General features: G+C 40.6%; 2 protein-coding genes across 3 annotated transcripts in view; both read left to right on the forward strand.

Annotated features, from left to right (window-relative positions):
- Positions 1-16,750, forward strand: part of SEPTIN10 (septin 10) — a 77,157-nt gene that overhangs the window by 635 nt on the left and 59,772 nt on the right. For both annotated transcript variants that reach the window (XM_039714131.1, XM_039714132.1), the window contains exon 2: positions 15,282-15,381. In XM_039714131.1, the coding sequence (XP_039570065.1) occupies positions 15,282-15,381 (100 nt within the window). The remainder of the gene's footprint in view (positions 1-15,281; positions 15,382-16,750) is intronic.
- On the forward strand, positions 4-10,853 carry CHAMP1 (chromosome alignment maintaining phosphoprotein 1). Its single transcript, XM_039714130.1, is given in 2 exon segments — positions 4-2,015; positions 7,195-10,853. A coding segment is annotated over 1 exon segment (2,817 nt). The 5' UTR covers positions 4-2,015; positions 7,195-7,254; the 3' UTR covers positions 10,072-10,853.

Consider the following 16,750-nt stretch of genomic DNA (forward strand, 5'->3'; position numbering starts at 1 on the left):
GGCCTTTCCTCGCAGGCAACAAGTGACAGGACAAGAGGACATAATGTTAAATTGCACCAAGGGACGTTTAGATTGGACATTAGGAAGACTTTCTTCACTGTGAAAGTGAAGAAAGTGACATTGAAACGGACTGTGCAGAGTAGTGTTGCAGTCACTGTCCCTGCAGGTGTTTAAGGAAAGACTGGACGTGGCACTGAGTGCCATGGTCTGCTTGACAAGGTGGTGTCAGTCATAGGTTGGAGCTCGATGATCTCAGAGATCTCAATGATTCTATGAATTTTTTGCAAGTGAGGAATTTAGAAACTTTGGATTTTGCACTTCTCTAATATTCCCTTGCACCCCATATTCTTTCAGGGTAGTGTAAATGGAATTCTTAGCACGGTAAGAATTCACAACCTTCATTTGGTTCTTGACTAGATTGCACTGCTCTAGTTGGTCTAGTGGCACTTCATTAGCTCAGGTACATCACTGCGGCAGTAAGGTTTTTGGGGCCATTTTTGGAATTCAGCTGGAATTGTGAACTTGGAGTTGGCTGTAGAAGCAGTACATGGAATTAATTTCTTCTCTCTTGAATCTGTCAAAGGTACATTGATTTTACTCTGCAATTTAGACTGTTGTTAGTTCTTTTATTGAGAATTAATGTGTACATTTGTCATTCTCTTAACAAAAATTGAAATATTGCAAAATTGTTACAGTTCTGGGTGCTTTGTTTTTCTAAAGTAATCTGTATGTGCCTCAAATATTGCCACTTCATATATCTCTCCTGACTTGAACCTTTCCTGGAAACATGGAACTTCGTAATGCAGTGTTTCTGCCTGGATCTGCTGCCTCCCATGTTCTTAGCCTATCTTGGTGTTTCAGTGGCTGGTTGGGTTGGAGTGTTTGTGCCTTCTGTAGCTGTGCAATTTTAAAGACTTTGTTCAGCAGTTGTTGCTGGTGGAACTTAGCCTGAGTAGACTGGCTGGTAGCTGGGAGTTCAGGTGTGAGGCTGTGGTCAGACACTGTGGACACTTCTGGACTAGCAGGAGCATAGGTTTGCCTGTCTTGTTCGTGGTGCCTTGGAAGTGATGTCCTTAGGTGCTTGGTGTGTTGGTAGAGTGCCTGCTGTGCCCCTCTCTGGGGTGTTTGTGTGCAGCTTCCTCTGGGAGCTAAACTTCTCTTTGTCAGTCACAACACAGGGATGTAGCTTCAAGAGAAGCATCATGCTGCCACCAGACTGCCATTCACTTTTTGGCACTGCAAGAACATGTAATTTTTCCTTTTGCTTAAACCCAGCAAAAGTCTGGATCTGTTCCTGCTAGCAGAGGCAATGATGCCTCTGTATCTCACTGTATCTTGCTTACTCAGGTTTATTTTGCTGAGAACAAATTTGCCATTGACCCTCCTCACTGACAGAGGGTTATGACTGAACTGTTTGTCTGCAAGAAACTTCCAAGGCTGTTGAAAATCAACAGCAATCCTTCCTGTGCAGTGACTGGTGTAGGGACTCTTATGTGTGGTTGTAGTGCATTGCAGAAAATCACAGGGTTTTTCTTCTGGATCATTTTCCCAGCTGTGTTGGTGTCATTAAAGTCTGTTGCATGTTCTCTATCTGCTTGTGTTTCACCAGGCTTGATTGTTCTTTGAGAGGAAAAGAGTTTCAGATTCTTCTGCCACTGAGAACCAAGACAGTCTGATTTTGAACAATGATGTGGCAGACTACTTGTTGCTGTGCTCTGAATTTCTTCATGGAATGTTAAAAGAAATCTAATTTTCTGTGCTCACAGACAGTCTAGATCTTTAGTTTTGAGCCCTTTGTTGCTTCCCTCTGACAGTCACAGCTTATCTTCAGTAGAGGAAAAATGCAGGTATATATTAACTGTTGCAATGCTAAGTATAGAATGTGTTTTTTAAAAATTACCAGGAATGATTGGAAGACTTGTAGCTATGAAATTGGAATGGAGTTAAAAAGTAGAGACATCTTGTTTGCTGCCAGAGTCACGTTGTGCCAACACTGCATGGATTCCTTATTATATGTAGGTATCTCCTCTGCATTTTTCCACTTTTCTTCCACTGGGAGGTTTTTGAGAGGCTGTAGGAAGTATGACTTAATCTTAAGTGGGATCCTTGTGGAAGATGGGATACAGAATCCAGGAACCACCTCTGACATGGCTGGATGTGTTGGCTGGGAAGAGTTCAGGAGGTCTCTCCTCTCTGTGCATTAGCTTAGGGCGCTCCTATTGCTCAGTGTAACGTGAACTCAGCAGGAACTTCTGATGCTGTTTGACTCCACTCTGTGGCTGCCTTGTGATACTCATAACCAACTTCTGGTTGAATTTGTGGTTATCTCGCTGCCTCTGACTTCCTGGATACTTCTTCTTTCTGCCAAATCATGACTTTAGCCTCTTGGCTGCTAAGAACAAATCAAGAAAAGCAGTGATAGTTGTTATTTTCTCAGGTAGATACATGCCCTCATTACCAATCCTTTCCCCGTGCTGTTTTTCTGTTTTTGCTCTGGTGGAGGAGATTATGGCCAGAACTGCAATGTAGAGGATAGGAACTGGTGTAAGGATCTTCAGCATCTCAGTGGAGAGAGAAGAGAGTTGGTGGTAGGAATCTCTGTGTGTAGGTTCTAAACATGCCTGAAGAAGAGGGCTTGGGAGAGGTGGCTGATGGAGCAGCAGTAGGGACTGGTGGTCCCACTGCTGAGATTTGTGTCTCTTCAGGCAGCTTTAAACTGAGTGATGGACATTGATCTGTGTCACTTCAAGTCAGCTAAGAGCTGAGTTGGTACTGATGCTGTTTCTGTGCTTGACATCTGAGGACATAGTGAGCTTTTAGCCAGAAGCACTTACCTGTTCAGGTAGGTTTCAGTGGGAAATGTCATGTCTTAGGAAGACTGAATGCGTCTTGGCTGCCTTAAGTTAAAATTTAGTATTGCAATCCCCAGAATCTTAGTTGAATCACAGTATTTTGTCTTGAAGGCAGGATGTGGATGCAGAACAGGCATAAATGCTGGGCTTCAGGCTTCTGCTTTGGTTATAGTGTTCTGTTTGGCTGCATGTGTATTTGTTTTCTCAGTGTTGCAGCCATGGAAAGTGAGAAAAGTAGGAGGGAATGCAGAAAGAGCAATTAAGGAATGTGTTGTGCTTTGTAGTGTTACAGTAGCGTGCAGCACAGCCTCAGTTATAGCCACTGCTGCACTGCACATCCTGTTACCTGAGAGTTCAAATAGGGGAATGCTCAGGTGTCCTTTTTACAAAACAGTTATGGCCTGGCAGGGTGTTCAGCTAAACAAAGTGGCACAGCAGTTATTTGTACTTGCAGAGGTGGCAGCTTCTTTGTCCTCCTAGGAGTATTCAGGAAGTCTTGAGAGATACTCCAGTGGCCATCTGTCTTCTGCTTTGTTTAATGGAGAAGTTGTTGCTTGTGACAATTTGATCTCTGTCCTGAAATTCATACTTTTCCTCAAAGAGCTTCAGAGGACTAGAGTGATGTTGTGATTTAGTACTTGGTCCAGGTCTCTGCAGTGCACGTGGAGCACCCTGACAAAATCACACCATTTATTTAATAAAACCTTTTTGTGGGTTTGATTTGCAGCAGCACAGAGCTAGCTCCCTTTAATGTCTGTAATAATGCATTTACTCAGACAGAGCATGGTCCATCTCTCTCAGTGTTGCCAAAAAGATGCTGCTGAGCACAGATTACATCACAGTTCATGCAGAACCAACGCCATGGGGACCTGGTTACTGAGCATATGGTTTCTGGGCTGGCTGGCTCTGCTGGTGTGGGACTCTTTAGAAAATGTTGTTCCTTGCACTTTCACCCAACTAGGCAAGCCGGGATCCAGCGCAGAACAAGTTCTGATGCAGGAGCTGATGGCAAAGAGCAGTGTGAAGCAGAGTCATCTGTGTGATAAACCTGAGTGCAGAGGAGGACAGCATCCAAAATCATGAAGAGAGACAGTGGCACTGGAGCTCAATTTTGAGAAGGAATCTGGTGGGGTTGTTAGGAAAATCTTTCAAACTAGTTATTTACATCTGTGCTAAGTGAACCAGCAACATCTCAGAGTTTATTCTTCCAGAAGTGTTTCAACAAATTTAAATTGACAAGCTGAGTTAGTAGGGGCTCAGTGCTGTTTGTTACTATTTCAGTAACCCTTCCAAAACTAGTTTTACTATTCCATGGGCTTGTGGCCTAAGGTGCTGCAATAGCAAAGAGTTGCTCAGTAGGGTGCCTCAATTAAGTGGAGATTTCAGCAGAGGAGACAGTTACTTCAGCAACTGCCAGACACAGTGGCAGTTTTGAGTTACAAAACTAAAAATGGTGAGTGATGGCAATGTGAGACAAAGTATCCTCAGCTCTTTAATATTATGTAATTTGAAGGAAAAGGCTTGACTGTCAAGGCTTGACTTTTGGATGTCTGGACTGTGCCTGTGTTTTCTTTGGTTCCAAAATAATCTCATGGTCAAAAAAGCTTAGCAGCAATGTGGACAATTTGTGGAAGGGAGCCACTGGCTTTTTCTAATTGTTGTATTTGTAAAGGAAGTGGGAATTTTCATCATAAAGTAAGGTAGAACTGAATAAAAGAAGAGGATGGGGGGTGGGGTGAAGTGTATTTCAGTGAATAACAAAAAACTGCAGCAAGGGCAACAGGTGACATGTGAAGAGCTGGGAAATTATGAAGAGAGTAGAAAAGATTGTCTGGTAAACTTTGTAATAAACTGTGATAAATTCAAATTAGAAAAGCCCTTTTTTGGTTTTTTAGTGAAAAGAAAATGGATAATTCAGGATTACAACCAGTTTTGGAATTGACAAATTCCCTTTCAAGTCTAAAAATGTGATTACTGCAGTATGTCTTCATTATCCTAATTATGTTCTGCTGTGATTTGATTAAAAAAAACCCAAAACCTTTTTGTTTCGCTCATATCAGCAATTCAGAAATTTTTGCTTTCAAATTTAAATTTTCCTTTCCTCTCATTGTCCTGAGTCCTGCAAACAAAATATGAACTGTAGTTCATAAAGATTTGCAAGTCTTTTAGAGAACTAAGACATAATGTGCTGTGGGTTTTTACAATTGGCAAGTTATTTTCTCTTGCAGTGATACAGCCCAACAAGCACTGCTGTCATCTTTGTTTTGTTTTCATCTTTTACAGACATAAAAAAATTTGTTCTAAGATGTTGGGAAGTGTTTTGGGTCAACGCTGAATGTGGTGTGGGCTACAATTTGGGGTGTCTTTTGTATGGCTGCCAGCAGTGCTGGGAAACTGCAACTTATGCCCCAAAGGCCCTTCCACTTCAGTGTTGGTAGAGCAGAGTAATTACTTCTCATTTGTAGCTAGGCTGTGGTCGGATGCTGTTCATTTGCCTCATGGTTGTAAAGCAGGTTCCTTCTTAAAGCTCCGTTTGTGGTTCCACCGTGCTTCCCAATTGGAAATCTACCTGTTCCTGTGACTCAGTGTGATGTGCGTACACACAGTGCACACAAAGGAGTTGCTCCATAAGCAGCTGAGCTATAGTAAACCCGTATTTCTTAAGGATTTGTGCCCTCCTGCTCCTCAGCCAATCCTTCTTTCCTGGTTTTTTGCTGTATCCGTCTCATCCTTTAGCAGCACTGCCAATTTTTGCTTTCATTCTGTCTCTACCCCAAGCCCAAAGCAGCTCACTGCTGTAGTATTTTGAATTCCTTCCCCTTTTCCTTAATTACAAGCTGAATCAGATACTGCTTGCTCTGAATGTTTCAAGACTTTTTGTGGAGAGGCTAAACAGAAGTAGTTGCTGCTAAGTGGCATATTCTGCCTCAGTGGAGGCATTGCTTGCATTCTCTAGTTCCTGATTTTCATGAAAGGTGTAGAAATGCAAAGTAAGGCTGGATTGCTTTGTCCAGTTTGATTGGCATTGACTGTAGGGCAATGTGTTTGTGTAAGCCTCATTTCCATAAGAAACCAGGGGAAAAATGCTTTAGGAATAAATTAAGAAAACTTGCTTTGAATGCATATTTTTAGACTTGTTAGTCTTATATATATTTAGACAGGTAAATTAATGTTAAAATTAAACAACAATTTTGAGTGTTTTGAAGCAATGTGTTTTACAACACCCCCCAAAATTAGGTTGATAGTTTAGCTTGATTAATCATGTAATTTCAGCCTACAAGGAAAAAGTGTATGCATTTTGCTTAAATGTCCTTTTTTACCTTCCACTTTTATGTCAATATAACTTACAGAATATGGCTAGACTTGGTTTTCTGCTTATTGTAGTAGCTAATCTGGTTAAATTCTCTTGGAAATGGGGGAGTCTAGCCAAATCATTAAAATCTATTTACATTTGGGAGGGATTTTGTTTGGTTTTTGGGATCTTTTTTGTTTTTTGGTTTTTTTTTTGTTGTTGTTGTTGTTATGTTGGGTTTTTTTAAGTCTTGCAAAAAACATTAATTTTGAGAAATTTCCATCTTTGGGGTGAGGAGAACAGCGGACTGTTAACTACCAGCTGGGAAAAAAACCCCTGCTGTTTTTCTTAAATAGTATTTTTGTTGTTATTGGGGCAACAGATGAAATAATGGAACAGGAAAAGTCCTTTTCATAATAGATGAAGTTTTTATGATCAGTACTAATTTTTTTCATGTAATTAGTGAAAGAAAGCCAGTATTTAACAGTTGAAAACAGCCAAGGCTTTAGACTGCTGTTTTCTTGAATTTTATTTTAGTCTTTGTCAAAAACTGATTTGTTTTGAAATTTATTGGTGAAGACTCATTTTTAAATGGCCGTATCTCAGTGGCAGTGTTCCAAGTACTTTCCAAAGTACTTTTTGTTTTCAGTTTACATGTGTAATATAAATAATACAATGCCAATAAAAGCACATCAAATATGGGAAGATGATGGAGAAAACAAGTCACATTTATCAAATGAAATTCAAACTTTGCTCTTCATCACCTGTTTTTTTTAATCATTTGCTTCCAGTTTTTTTACATAGTAGGAATGCCTATTGTTAAATATAAGCTTTATTTTTTCAAGTTTTACTGATGCAAAATGACTTTCAGGAGTTGATGACGCTTATGTTTGGATTTGTCTATGAAGTAGTTGGTAGCTGTGCAAAATTTATGCTTTCTAAAAAGGCAGTGGGGGTGTGCAGGGAAAAGCCCATGTGGTTATTTAGGAGTGACAGAGTTGAAAATTAACATGGACAGATAACTATACACATCTTTTTCCTTTATTGTAGGAACTGAAAATTCCCCTATAAAAGGTGCAGTTCTGTGGAAACTGTTACTGCCTATAGAAAATGGACATGTTGCAGATACTACGTAAAACCACAGAGCGCTTGGAATGTGACTACTGCAGCTTCAGGGGAACTGACTATGAAAACATACAAATTCATATGGGTACCGTTCACCCAGAGTATTGTGATGAAATGGATGCTGCTGGTTTGGGTAAACTTATATTTTATCAAAAAAGTGCAAAACTGTTTCACTGCCATAAATGTTTCTTTACCAGCAAGATGTATTGCAACGTGTATTATCACATCAAAGCACAGCATGCAGCGCCTGAGAAGTGGAATGAAGAGAAGAAAGAGCAACAGGCAGAAGGAGATTCAGATTCATCCAAGAAAAGTGTCACATTGGAGCCACAGAAACCTACCCTTTCCCCCGAGTCACGCAAACCTGCCCTTTCTCCTGAACTCCCCAAATCTGAACCTGTTGTTTCCCCCAAGCTTCAGAAATCTTCGGTGTCTCCAGAGCCCCAGAAGTCTGCTCAGGTGACTTCTCCAGAGCCCGAGAAGTCAGAGCAGACTGTGTCCCCAGATCCAGAAAAGTCAGCCCAGGCCACATCTCCCGATCCAGAGAAGTTATCCTCGTAGCCATCCCCTGCTGTGTCTCCTGACCCACAGAAGCCATCCCCTGTTGTGTCTCCTGACCCACAGAAGCCATCTCCTGCTGTGTCCCCCGACCCACAGAAGCCAGCCCCAGCCGTGTCGCCAGAGCCCCGTCGGCACTCCCCAGCAACGTCTCCAGAGCCCCGTCGGCATTCCCCCGCCATATCGCCGGAGCCCCGGCGCCATTCTCCTGCTGTGTCTCCAGAACCCCGCAGATACTCCCCAGCTGTGTCACCAGAGCCAAAGAAACCTCCTCCAGCAGTGTCCCCTGAACCACGGAGGTATGCCCCAGCTGGGTCTCCTGAGCCACGGAGGCATCCCTCTCAAATGCGTAGGCCCGCTTCTGCTTCTTCTCCTGAAAGCCGCAGGCCTGCTTCTGCGGTTTCGCCGGAGTCATGGAGACCTGGTCCAACTGTTTCCCCTGAGCCCTGGAGGTCTTCACCTCACGAAGTGCAGAAGTCTTCCACAGTTTCTCCCTGGGCTTCAAAGCCTGCCATGTCAATGTCCGTAGAATCCCGGAGGTCTGCCCCTGAGTCCCGAAGGCCTGGTTCGGTTGTGTTGCCAGAACCTAGGAGGCTTGTTTCTGATTCCTGTAAGTCTACGTCCTTTTCTGAATCCCAGAAATCTACACTTGTTTCTTCTGAGCCCTGGAAACCCATCTCATCTGTTTACCCTGAAGGCTGGAAACCTGTTCTGTCCCCTGACACATGGAAGCATTCTCCCCCTGTTTCTCCTGAGCTTCGAAAGTCCAGTCACACTGTGTCCTCTGACTCTTGGAAGCCTTCTTTCTTTCCTGAGGTCCGTAAGCCTGGTGTTTCAGTATCTCCTGAATCTTGGAAACTCTCTGAGTCACGGAAATCTATGTATTTTTCTGAAACTCAGAAATCCACCTCTGCTGCTTCATCTGAGATTCAGAAACGGGCTCATTTCCCTGAACCCCGGAAAAGAGTGTTGTTCCCAGAGACTCGTAAATCTAATCCTACTGCTTCTACTGATGTCCAGAAACGTGCTGTCTTTTCTGAGCCCCAGAATCAGACGTCTACTTCTGCTGTTTCTCCTGAAGGTCAAAAACAAGCTCTGTGTTCTGAAGCCCAAAAATCTGCTCTTGTTTCTTCTGAAGTCCAGAAGCATGCCCTGTTTTCTGAAGCCCAAAAACTCACTTCCATTTCCTCTGAAGTTCAGGAGTCTACTTCTTTTCTAGAGTCTCAGAAATCCACATCTCCTGAAGTTCAGAAACATGGCCTCTTTACTGAGTCCCAGAAACCTACTCCTGTTTCTCCTGAGAGACTCAAGCAAGCTGTTTTCACAGACTGCCAGAAATCTGCTGTTTGCCCTGATGTTCAAAAGCATGCTGTATTTTCTGAGATGCAGAAGCCTGCTGCTGCTCTATCCTCTGATGTCCAGAGACATGCTGAAACTACTGTACCTTCTGAAATCCAGAAGAGCATCCTGTTTTCCGAGCCTCACAAGTCTGCTTCGGGCTTTTTCTCTGAGCCCCAAACACCTAGTGAGTCTGGTGAGAGTGACTTTCTCTCTCACAGTTTAGATGATCAGAAACCACTGGATGATTTATTCTCACAGGATGAACAATCAATATTAGCCAAAGAATCACCTGAACGCATGTTATATTCATGCCCAAAAAAGAAGCCCAAGAAGGAAAACCAGGAGAACTCAGATTCTGAACTAAATAGCAGTGAGTGTGGAAAACCAGTGGTGGACTCAATGGAAATGAAGGAACAAGAATTCAACAGTGACCAAGAGCAGTATGATATGGAGTCATCTGATTACAGTAAAGAGAGCAAAATGGATGCAACTACTGCTACGCAGCCACAGTGTGTGCTTCAGTTTACTGAAGAGAAAGAGGCTTTCATCTCTGAGGAAGAAATAGCAAAATACATGAAGCGTGGCAAGGGAAAGTATTACTGCAAAATTTGTTGCTGTCGTGCAATGAAAAAAGGTGCTGTCTTGCACCATTTAGTTAACAAGCATAATGTTCAAAGCCCATACAAATGTAAAATATGTGGCAAAGCTTTTCTCTTGGAGTCTCTTCTTAAAAATCATGTTGCTGCTCATGGTCAAAGTCTGTTGAAGTGTCCCCGTTGTAATTTTGAATCAAATTTTCCCCGAGGCTTTAAGAAACATTTAACCCATTGCCAAAGCCGTCATAGTGATGATACACCTAAAAAACACTTGGACAGCCTTGAACCACTTGAAGAACAAATTTAATCTGTTTTTTTTTTTTTCCTTGTGCTAGAAAATCTGAATTTATGAAGTGTTCAGAAGTGTTACTGTATGTTAACCGAGTAGTTTAGCTGATCTGACAAGTCAGAAGATGCATGGTTTATTGTACTATGTTTAACTTGTCTTATAGCTGTATTACTGAAAAGATTTACTTTTTAAAGTAATTTTAAATGCGTGTTCATGTCTTTGTATTACCCATCAGTAGAGTCATATTTTATTTTTCAGATGTACTATGTTTTTGAAACCAAAATGGATACAAATTAGTTTTGTAAAGATTTGTAAAACATATAGGCAATTAAGGACTGGAGTGGCAAGCAATCTGTATTTTCCTGTGAAGACAACTTCTTTTTTCACATTTGTTAAATGTTGTATTTTTAAAAATGTTTTTATCAAGTTCTCAAATCAAAATTCTCACTAAATTGAATGTGAATGAGCAAGAATATGAGGAACCAATATTCCTGGAAGAATTCTGCCCTGAGGTTGTAATTGAGTGTATAGACATTTGCTGGAAATTTATTGCACTCAGTTCTCTGACTTGTCTCAGATTTAGAAGCATCAAGGTACTTATTTTGTGATTCTGTATTTTGGCCATGTTTTAATCATTTACTAATATACATTAAATTGATAGATTAACATCAGACTATGTATAGCTCAACACTTTCTCTTGATGATCCAGATGTTTGTAATGTCAGACAACCCCTAAATTTCCTGTATTTGGTGAAATGTTATGCTTTAATGTTTTAACAATAAAAGGAAACCCAATCTGGTGTTGGCCATAATTTTTTTTTAAGTCAAGAGCAAAACCTTTGTGCTCAACGTAGTATCTTTTAACTATCTTTGGCAACAAGAGATGCAAAATTACCTAGGAGGTCTGCTTTGAAAGCTTCAACTTCACAGTCATCAGCCTCAGTCATCACTAAGCAAGGTTAGTCTAAATTTCCCATCTGTTTCAGAAGAACATGTCAGATATAAATGAAAAACAAGGAAAAAAAGGAAAACAAGAATTTATGCACTGTTATTTAGGATGCTGGCCTTTGTGTTATTTGTATATTATTTGTTAAAAACACGTAAGTACTTTATAATTCAGAAGGAAGGTAGATTTTTCATGGAGGCAGCACAAGGAAGAAGGAATTCCTCTCCAGGTCAATTATGCCTAGACAAGCTGTTTAAAATATGGTTTAGGATATGAAGGTGTTAGTTAAATTAATAATAAAAAAGTCCAAGTGTCATCTCCAACCAAAGAGCTTCAGATTGGTTTGATGAAAGGTTGTATTTTTATCTTTACTGTTTTTCAATAGGATTTCTGTAAGGAAGGGTAAAGATACTTAAAGCTCTGCGCTGAGGTGACTTCTTAGTGCTGTTTGTTAAGTGAAAGAGTTGCCTTCCTGCCATGTTTATATGAATAATTCAAATGCATTGTGTGACTTACTATGTATGTGCTGTGGCTGCAGTTCAGTGTAGAAAGAGTGGTGTTAACTAAAAGCCAGTAAAAGTGACTCATTCAGGACAGCACAGAAGCATACAGTCACTCTTTACTTCCCAGGTGTTAGAAAATATTATTTCTTGCAATGGCAAATATTTAATAATGAAAGTCAGCATAGTGAAATGATTTCCTGACTTTGCAGCATGTCTTCATTACGCTTGGGTGTCATACTCACAATGTTCAACTTTCAGGTTCTCTAACTTTTTAAAGGCTGTTACATTAATAGATCATATATGACTGAGAAAATGCTTCTATATGAACTTTTAGGCAGTTCTTTTTTATCATCCCTATCCTTGGAAAGGAACCTCCTCTGTGTTCTTTTGGAAGGACGGTGGTTTCAATCCTTTTTGTGAAGAATGCTCAAGGGAAAGTAAAAAGGGAAACAATAAAGAAACATCAGACGATGTTGTTACAGAAGGATGTTAGCTGTGGCCATATGTGCAATACAAATTTACCTTCATCTTTTTATGGCAAAAAGTGGTTGGTTGTATGGAATGCTCAGTCATGTTTTTAAAGTGCATTTTCACCAGCTTTCAGTCAATCAAATTAAAAGTAGACTGCAGAGAACTTGGAGGTGTTTGTCAGAAAAGGCCATTTTTGTCTCAGGTTGCAACTTCATTTCATTTGATATTTGGGAAGAGATTCTTGTAAGAATTACTAGTTTCAGTGATATTTTATCTCTGCATAGCTAAGAGTGTCTAAGTAGCTCTCTTGGTATATCAGTATGTTGCTTATCTCTAGATCAGAGAAATCATACAGAATGTAACCATTAGAATATGAACACATATAACAGTATTGGCACTGTTACATTAATGAGTAAATTAATAGTGTAAAAACACCCCTGAAGACCATTTAGGAGTCAGTGTTTTAAAATAAGAAGTCTATGTTTCACAACTGTCTATTTTAAGAAAAATTCTATAAAAGAAGTATTAAATTTTAGTATTAAAATTTAGTAGAAGTCAAGTCAAAGGAATTCTTGCTAATTTGTATTGTCTGGCATACTTGACCAGGTATTTCTTCTGAGCTGTACAATCAAAAGAGTAGGCTTTCTTTCTTTCTTTCTTTCTTTCTTTGGGCAGAAGGGACAGTGAGTTCATATGGGCTTATGGTAACTCTAAAACTGCACCTTGAATCACAGACATGCTGGCTGAGTTACTTATCAGTGATGTCATGACAACTCAGTTGCATTATTTCCTCACATATGCCTCTTATCTGTCAGTTGTCTGCAGGGTTGGTGGTTTTTTTCACTGCCTCTCTCCCTTTTTACTCTGTCTTTCTGAGTGCTCAGGCAAGATTTTTCTTATACCTTGTGAAAGTGTGCCCAAGCCACAAGTGCTAACCCCCAGCAAAATGGATAAACTGTGTTTGTGTGGTTAATGTTTCACTAGCTGAGCTGAGCCCTGGTGTTGTAGTTGAGACTTGCTGTTCTGTTGAAGCTGCAGGGTAGCCCTCATTGTACCTAGACACTCCATGATTGCAGCAGAGGTTTGTGCAGGTATTGAAACCAGATGTTCTCATTCCGTCTCAAATGCTTATACTAATATTGACTCATCAAAGTGTACAACCTTCTGAAATCCAAAACCTCAAACTCCAAAGTTTAAGTGAAACTCAGTGGAAAAGCAGGCATTTATTCCCAGAGGCTTCCTCCAGTGCTGCAAGAGAAAAAATTAAAAACAGTTGTTCTGGTCTTTGTACACTCAGTGTTTAGTTTTATTCCTTATTCTTCCTTCATGCACAGCTTTAAAACTTGAAACACATTGAGGAAAAACAGCTTTCCAATACCTCCCAAATCTGCTGCATTTTAAAAGTAAAAGTAAAATAAATTCTTTAAACCCAATGGGGAAAATTAAATGCTTGCATTAAAAAAAATGTACCTAACATAGGTATATGCCATCCTGACTTGTGGAAGACAAAATTTTATCAGTTACAGCATCCGTGCTGTGTACTTCTGGTTAGCAGTAGTCAGATGTTCACAGACACAAGAGGGTGAAGTTTCTGGCAGCTTCTCACAGAAGACGTTCCCTCCCCATAGCCCCCTGCTACCCAAGCCTGGCCAATACTTACTGCTATGTTAGTGGGAAGAACTTGAGCAAAGCAGGACTGTAACCAAGTGGGGTGGGTTGGTGGCTGCAGGCACACAGAAGTCTGATTTATCCAGTGTCACCTTTGTCTCTTCTTCACCAGCAAGGTCTCCCACGCCTCTCTGATTAGTCAAAGGGTGGAAGAAGTGGAAGAACTACTGATAGAGAGGGTTGAGTCAGGAGTGACTCAAGAGAACTCAACTCATGCACATCCGTGGCACCCTAGGGATGGTGTCCAGGGTGCTGTGAGAATTGGCTGACACCCATGGCTATTGTATATTACCTTTGATGGAGGTTGGGAAAAGTTCTCTGTCATTGGAAAAGAACAAATGCTTCACCCATGTTAAAAAAAGTACAGAAAAATGGTCCAGATTTCCCTGCTGGCAAATATTTAATTTCTATTATTCTGATAAAAATGATGAAAACATATTAAAGGTGAATACTTTGGTTATCACTGTCTTTCTATAAATGTCAATACTTATGCAGATTCTAAGGACTGAATCTTTCTGAAAATTAAAGGAAAGCAGGAGGATGTGCATTGAAGAAGTCTTAAAGCTACTTCTGTTTTCCCTGTTCTGCAGTTTCCAAATATATTCCATTATAAGGACTCATCAATGCAGTTGCTGCAGACCTGAATTGGCTCAGTGATACCCCGTGCTGTTTTATTTTGGAGGAGAGCTGGTAATGACCAAATGAAGAGCTTGGAGAAAATCAGCTCTGCAGTTGAAATGATGTCTCAGCATGTCATTAACACATATTGGTAGAGCAACCTCACAGATGGGACAGAAGCTTTTTACATGAGGACCATATGTGCACTAAAGAGATAATGTAATGACCTTGCTGTGGTGGCTTTGGCTTTAGGGGTTACTGCTGTCAGCTGCCTGACTCCTTTTGTCTGTGCTCTGTTCCTTAGCCCCTTTTGGTTGAACTGTTCACCTGTGTGATTTCTAAAGCAGAAATTAGTCTCTAAAAATGTCTTGACTATAATTTTTTTTTCCAAAACGAGAATGACTTCTGACTACATTTATGGTTAAATGAAGTATCCCACTATGGTGCAAGTGGGATGTTAACATCCAAAAGGGGCAAAAAAGTCATCTGGGGGTGAATGATAGGTAATAATTACATATTTCTTAGCAAAAGAGCATGCACATAGTAGGGAAAATATCTTAACCAAAAGGAGTGTCAAGAATAGGCAGCCCAGGGAGTCACCATACTGGAGGTGTGTGAAAGACATGCAGATGTGACACCTGGGGATATGCTTTAGTGGTGGAGCTTGCAGTGCTGCATTAACAGTTGAACTTTGTGAACTAAGAGACCTTTCGAACCTAAAGAGTTCTATAATTCTGTGATTCTACATGTAGCCTATGTGGACCAAAATATTCCTATTTGAATGAGTCTTTCACTACATATGTCACTTCAGGTTCCTTCCATGCCCTGCCACTGAGCACTCTGGGACTTGTATCAACAGAGCCACAAACCTCCCTGTTAAATGAAATGCTTTGTACCTTACTGTGAGGCAAATCAATGTGTATGTGAATGTTAAATGGTTTTCTTAAAGTATTTTGCTGCATAAATCAATTACTTATGTGGGAATTATACCAAATGAACTGTTAAATATTGTTTTCCTCTAGTTTCCAGATGCTGTTCTGCTCTGTACACAACCTACTGTCCATTAAGACTCTTCCTCTGTACTGTGAAACAAGTGTCTCTGTTTCAAAGTCAGCATTAAAAGTAAGTGACAGTATGGAATATTAATTTTGCCTAAAAAAATAATTTCTGTGGCTACAGGCAGGTCAGAGTTGACACAAACAAACCCTTAAGCAAACTAAATGTTCCTGATATGCATATGAGAGAAATACACATTGGACAGAAAGGGGCATGTGTGTGCAAATACAGCATGGCTTTTACTAGTATCACTTGCTCACATGTAAGAGATTGGTTTTTTACAGCTTTCTCTCATATCTAGCTTCCTGAAGATTTCACAACTAAAATGATTTTCAGAGCTGGAAACTGAACAGACTTTATCCCCCTTTGGACTGTGCTGATCTCCAGGGTGTTCACAGTGACTATAGGAGTGCAAAGTGTCAGAAAATATTAACGTGGAAATTCTCACTAAGATTTGGTGTACATGTTGCAAGATTTGGTGTACATTTTAATCTATACAGGAGGAATTATGGCTTTTCATTGCATTGTAATATATGGACTTCTATAATTAATTTTCAACTGATTCAGTGTGGATGCTGTCATATTTTAAATGATCCTATGCTATGACATTGCTGTTTGTGCATTGCTAGATCCTGTCATTATTTTTTTAGTCTCCCTGTTATCTGATTATTTTAATTTGCCCTGGAATCATCAACACATTCCTTGATTAGACAGTACCTCTGTTGTAGCTGCAGAGACATCAGCCTGAGGATCGAGTCTATCAGCCATTTTTTATTTTTTGGTCCCTTGCCCAGAGAAGTTGGAGATGCCCCATCCCTGGAAGTGTTCAGGGCCACCTGGTCTAGTGGAAGGTGTCCCTGCCCACGGCAGAAGGGTTGTAACTGGAGGGTTTCTAAGGCCCCTTCCAACCCAAACCATTCAGTGATGGTGGATTCTGTGCTTCATCAGGAGCACAGAAGTTTCATTGTTCTCTGCCTCCCGGAGCCCAGATTCGGTAAAGTTGTCATTAGAGGGAGCTCCAGAGCAATTTATGAGCAGATCAGCTTTCAACATACTAAGTACACACACATTCATACTAATACTAATGCTAATACGAATAAGAATAAGAATAAGAATAAGAATAATACACCAACGATTGGTTCAGAAATGGCTCTGGGCTTCTGTCCTTGTTCTGGTGAATTAATTTTGGCCCTCCTATGACTGATTTCCTCACCACTATCCCGAGTCTGTTGTTTTAAAGCACGTGTTTGTTTTCTTTGACACCCCTCCCTGCTGTGCAGTATTCCCACTCCCTCAGCACATGCATTATTTACAAAGGTGCTCAAAGCATTTATGTAATCACCAAAAAATGACCTCTTTTGTTCTTTAGGCCACTACTCCTCTGAGCTCGGTAAGAAAAGGCTCTAAGGGAATTTCAGAGGAGTGCTGCCCTTCC

Source organism: Passer montanus, unplaced genomic scaffold (assembly GCF_014805655.1).
Source record: "Passer montanus isolate IOZ18808 unplaced genomic scaffold, ASM1480565v1 scaffold3, whole genome shotgun sequence".
In the NCBI taxonomy this organism is placed as follows: domain Eukaryota; kingdom Metazoa; phylum Chordata; class Aves; order Passeriformes; family Passeridae; genus Passer; species Passer montanus.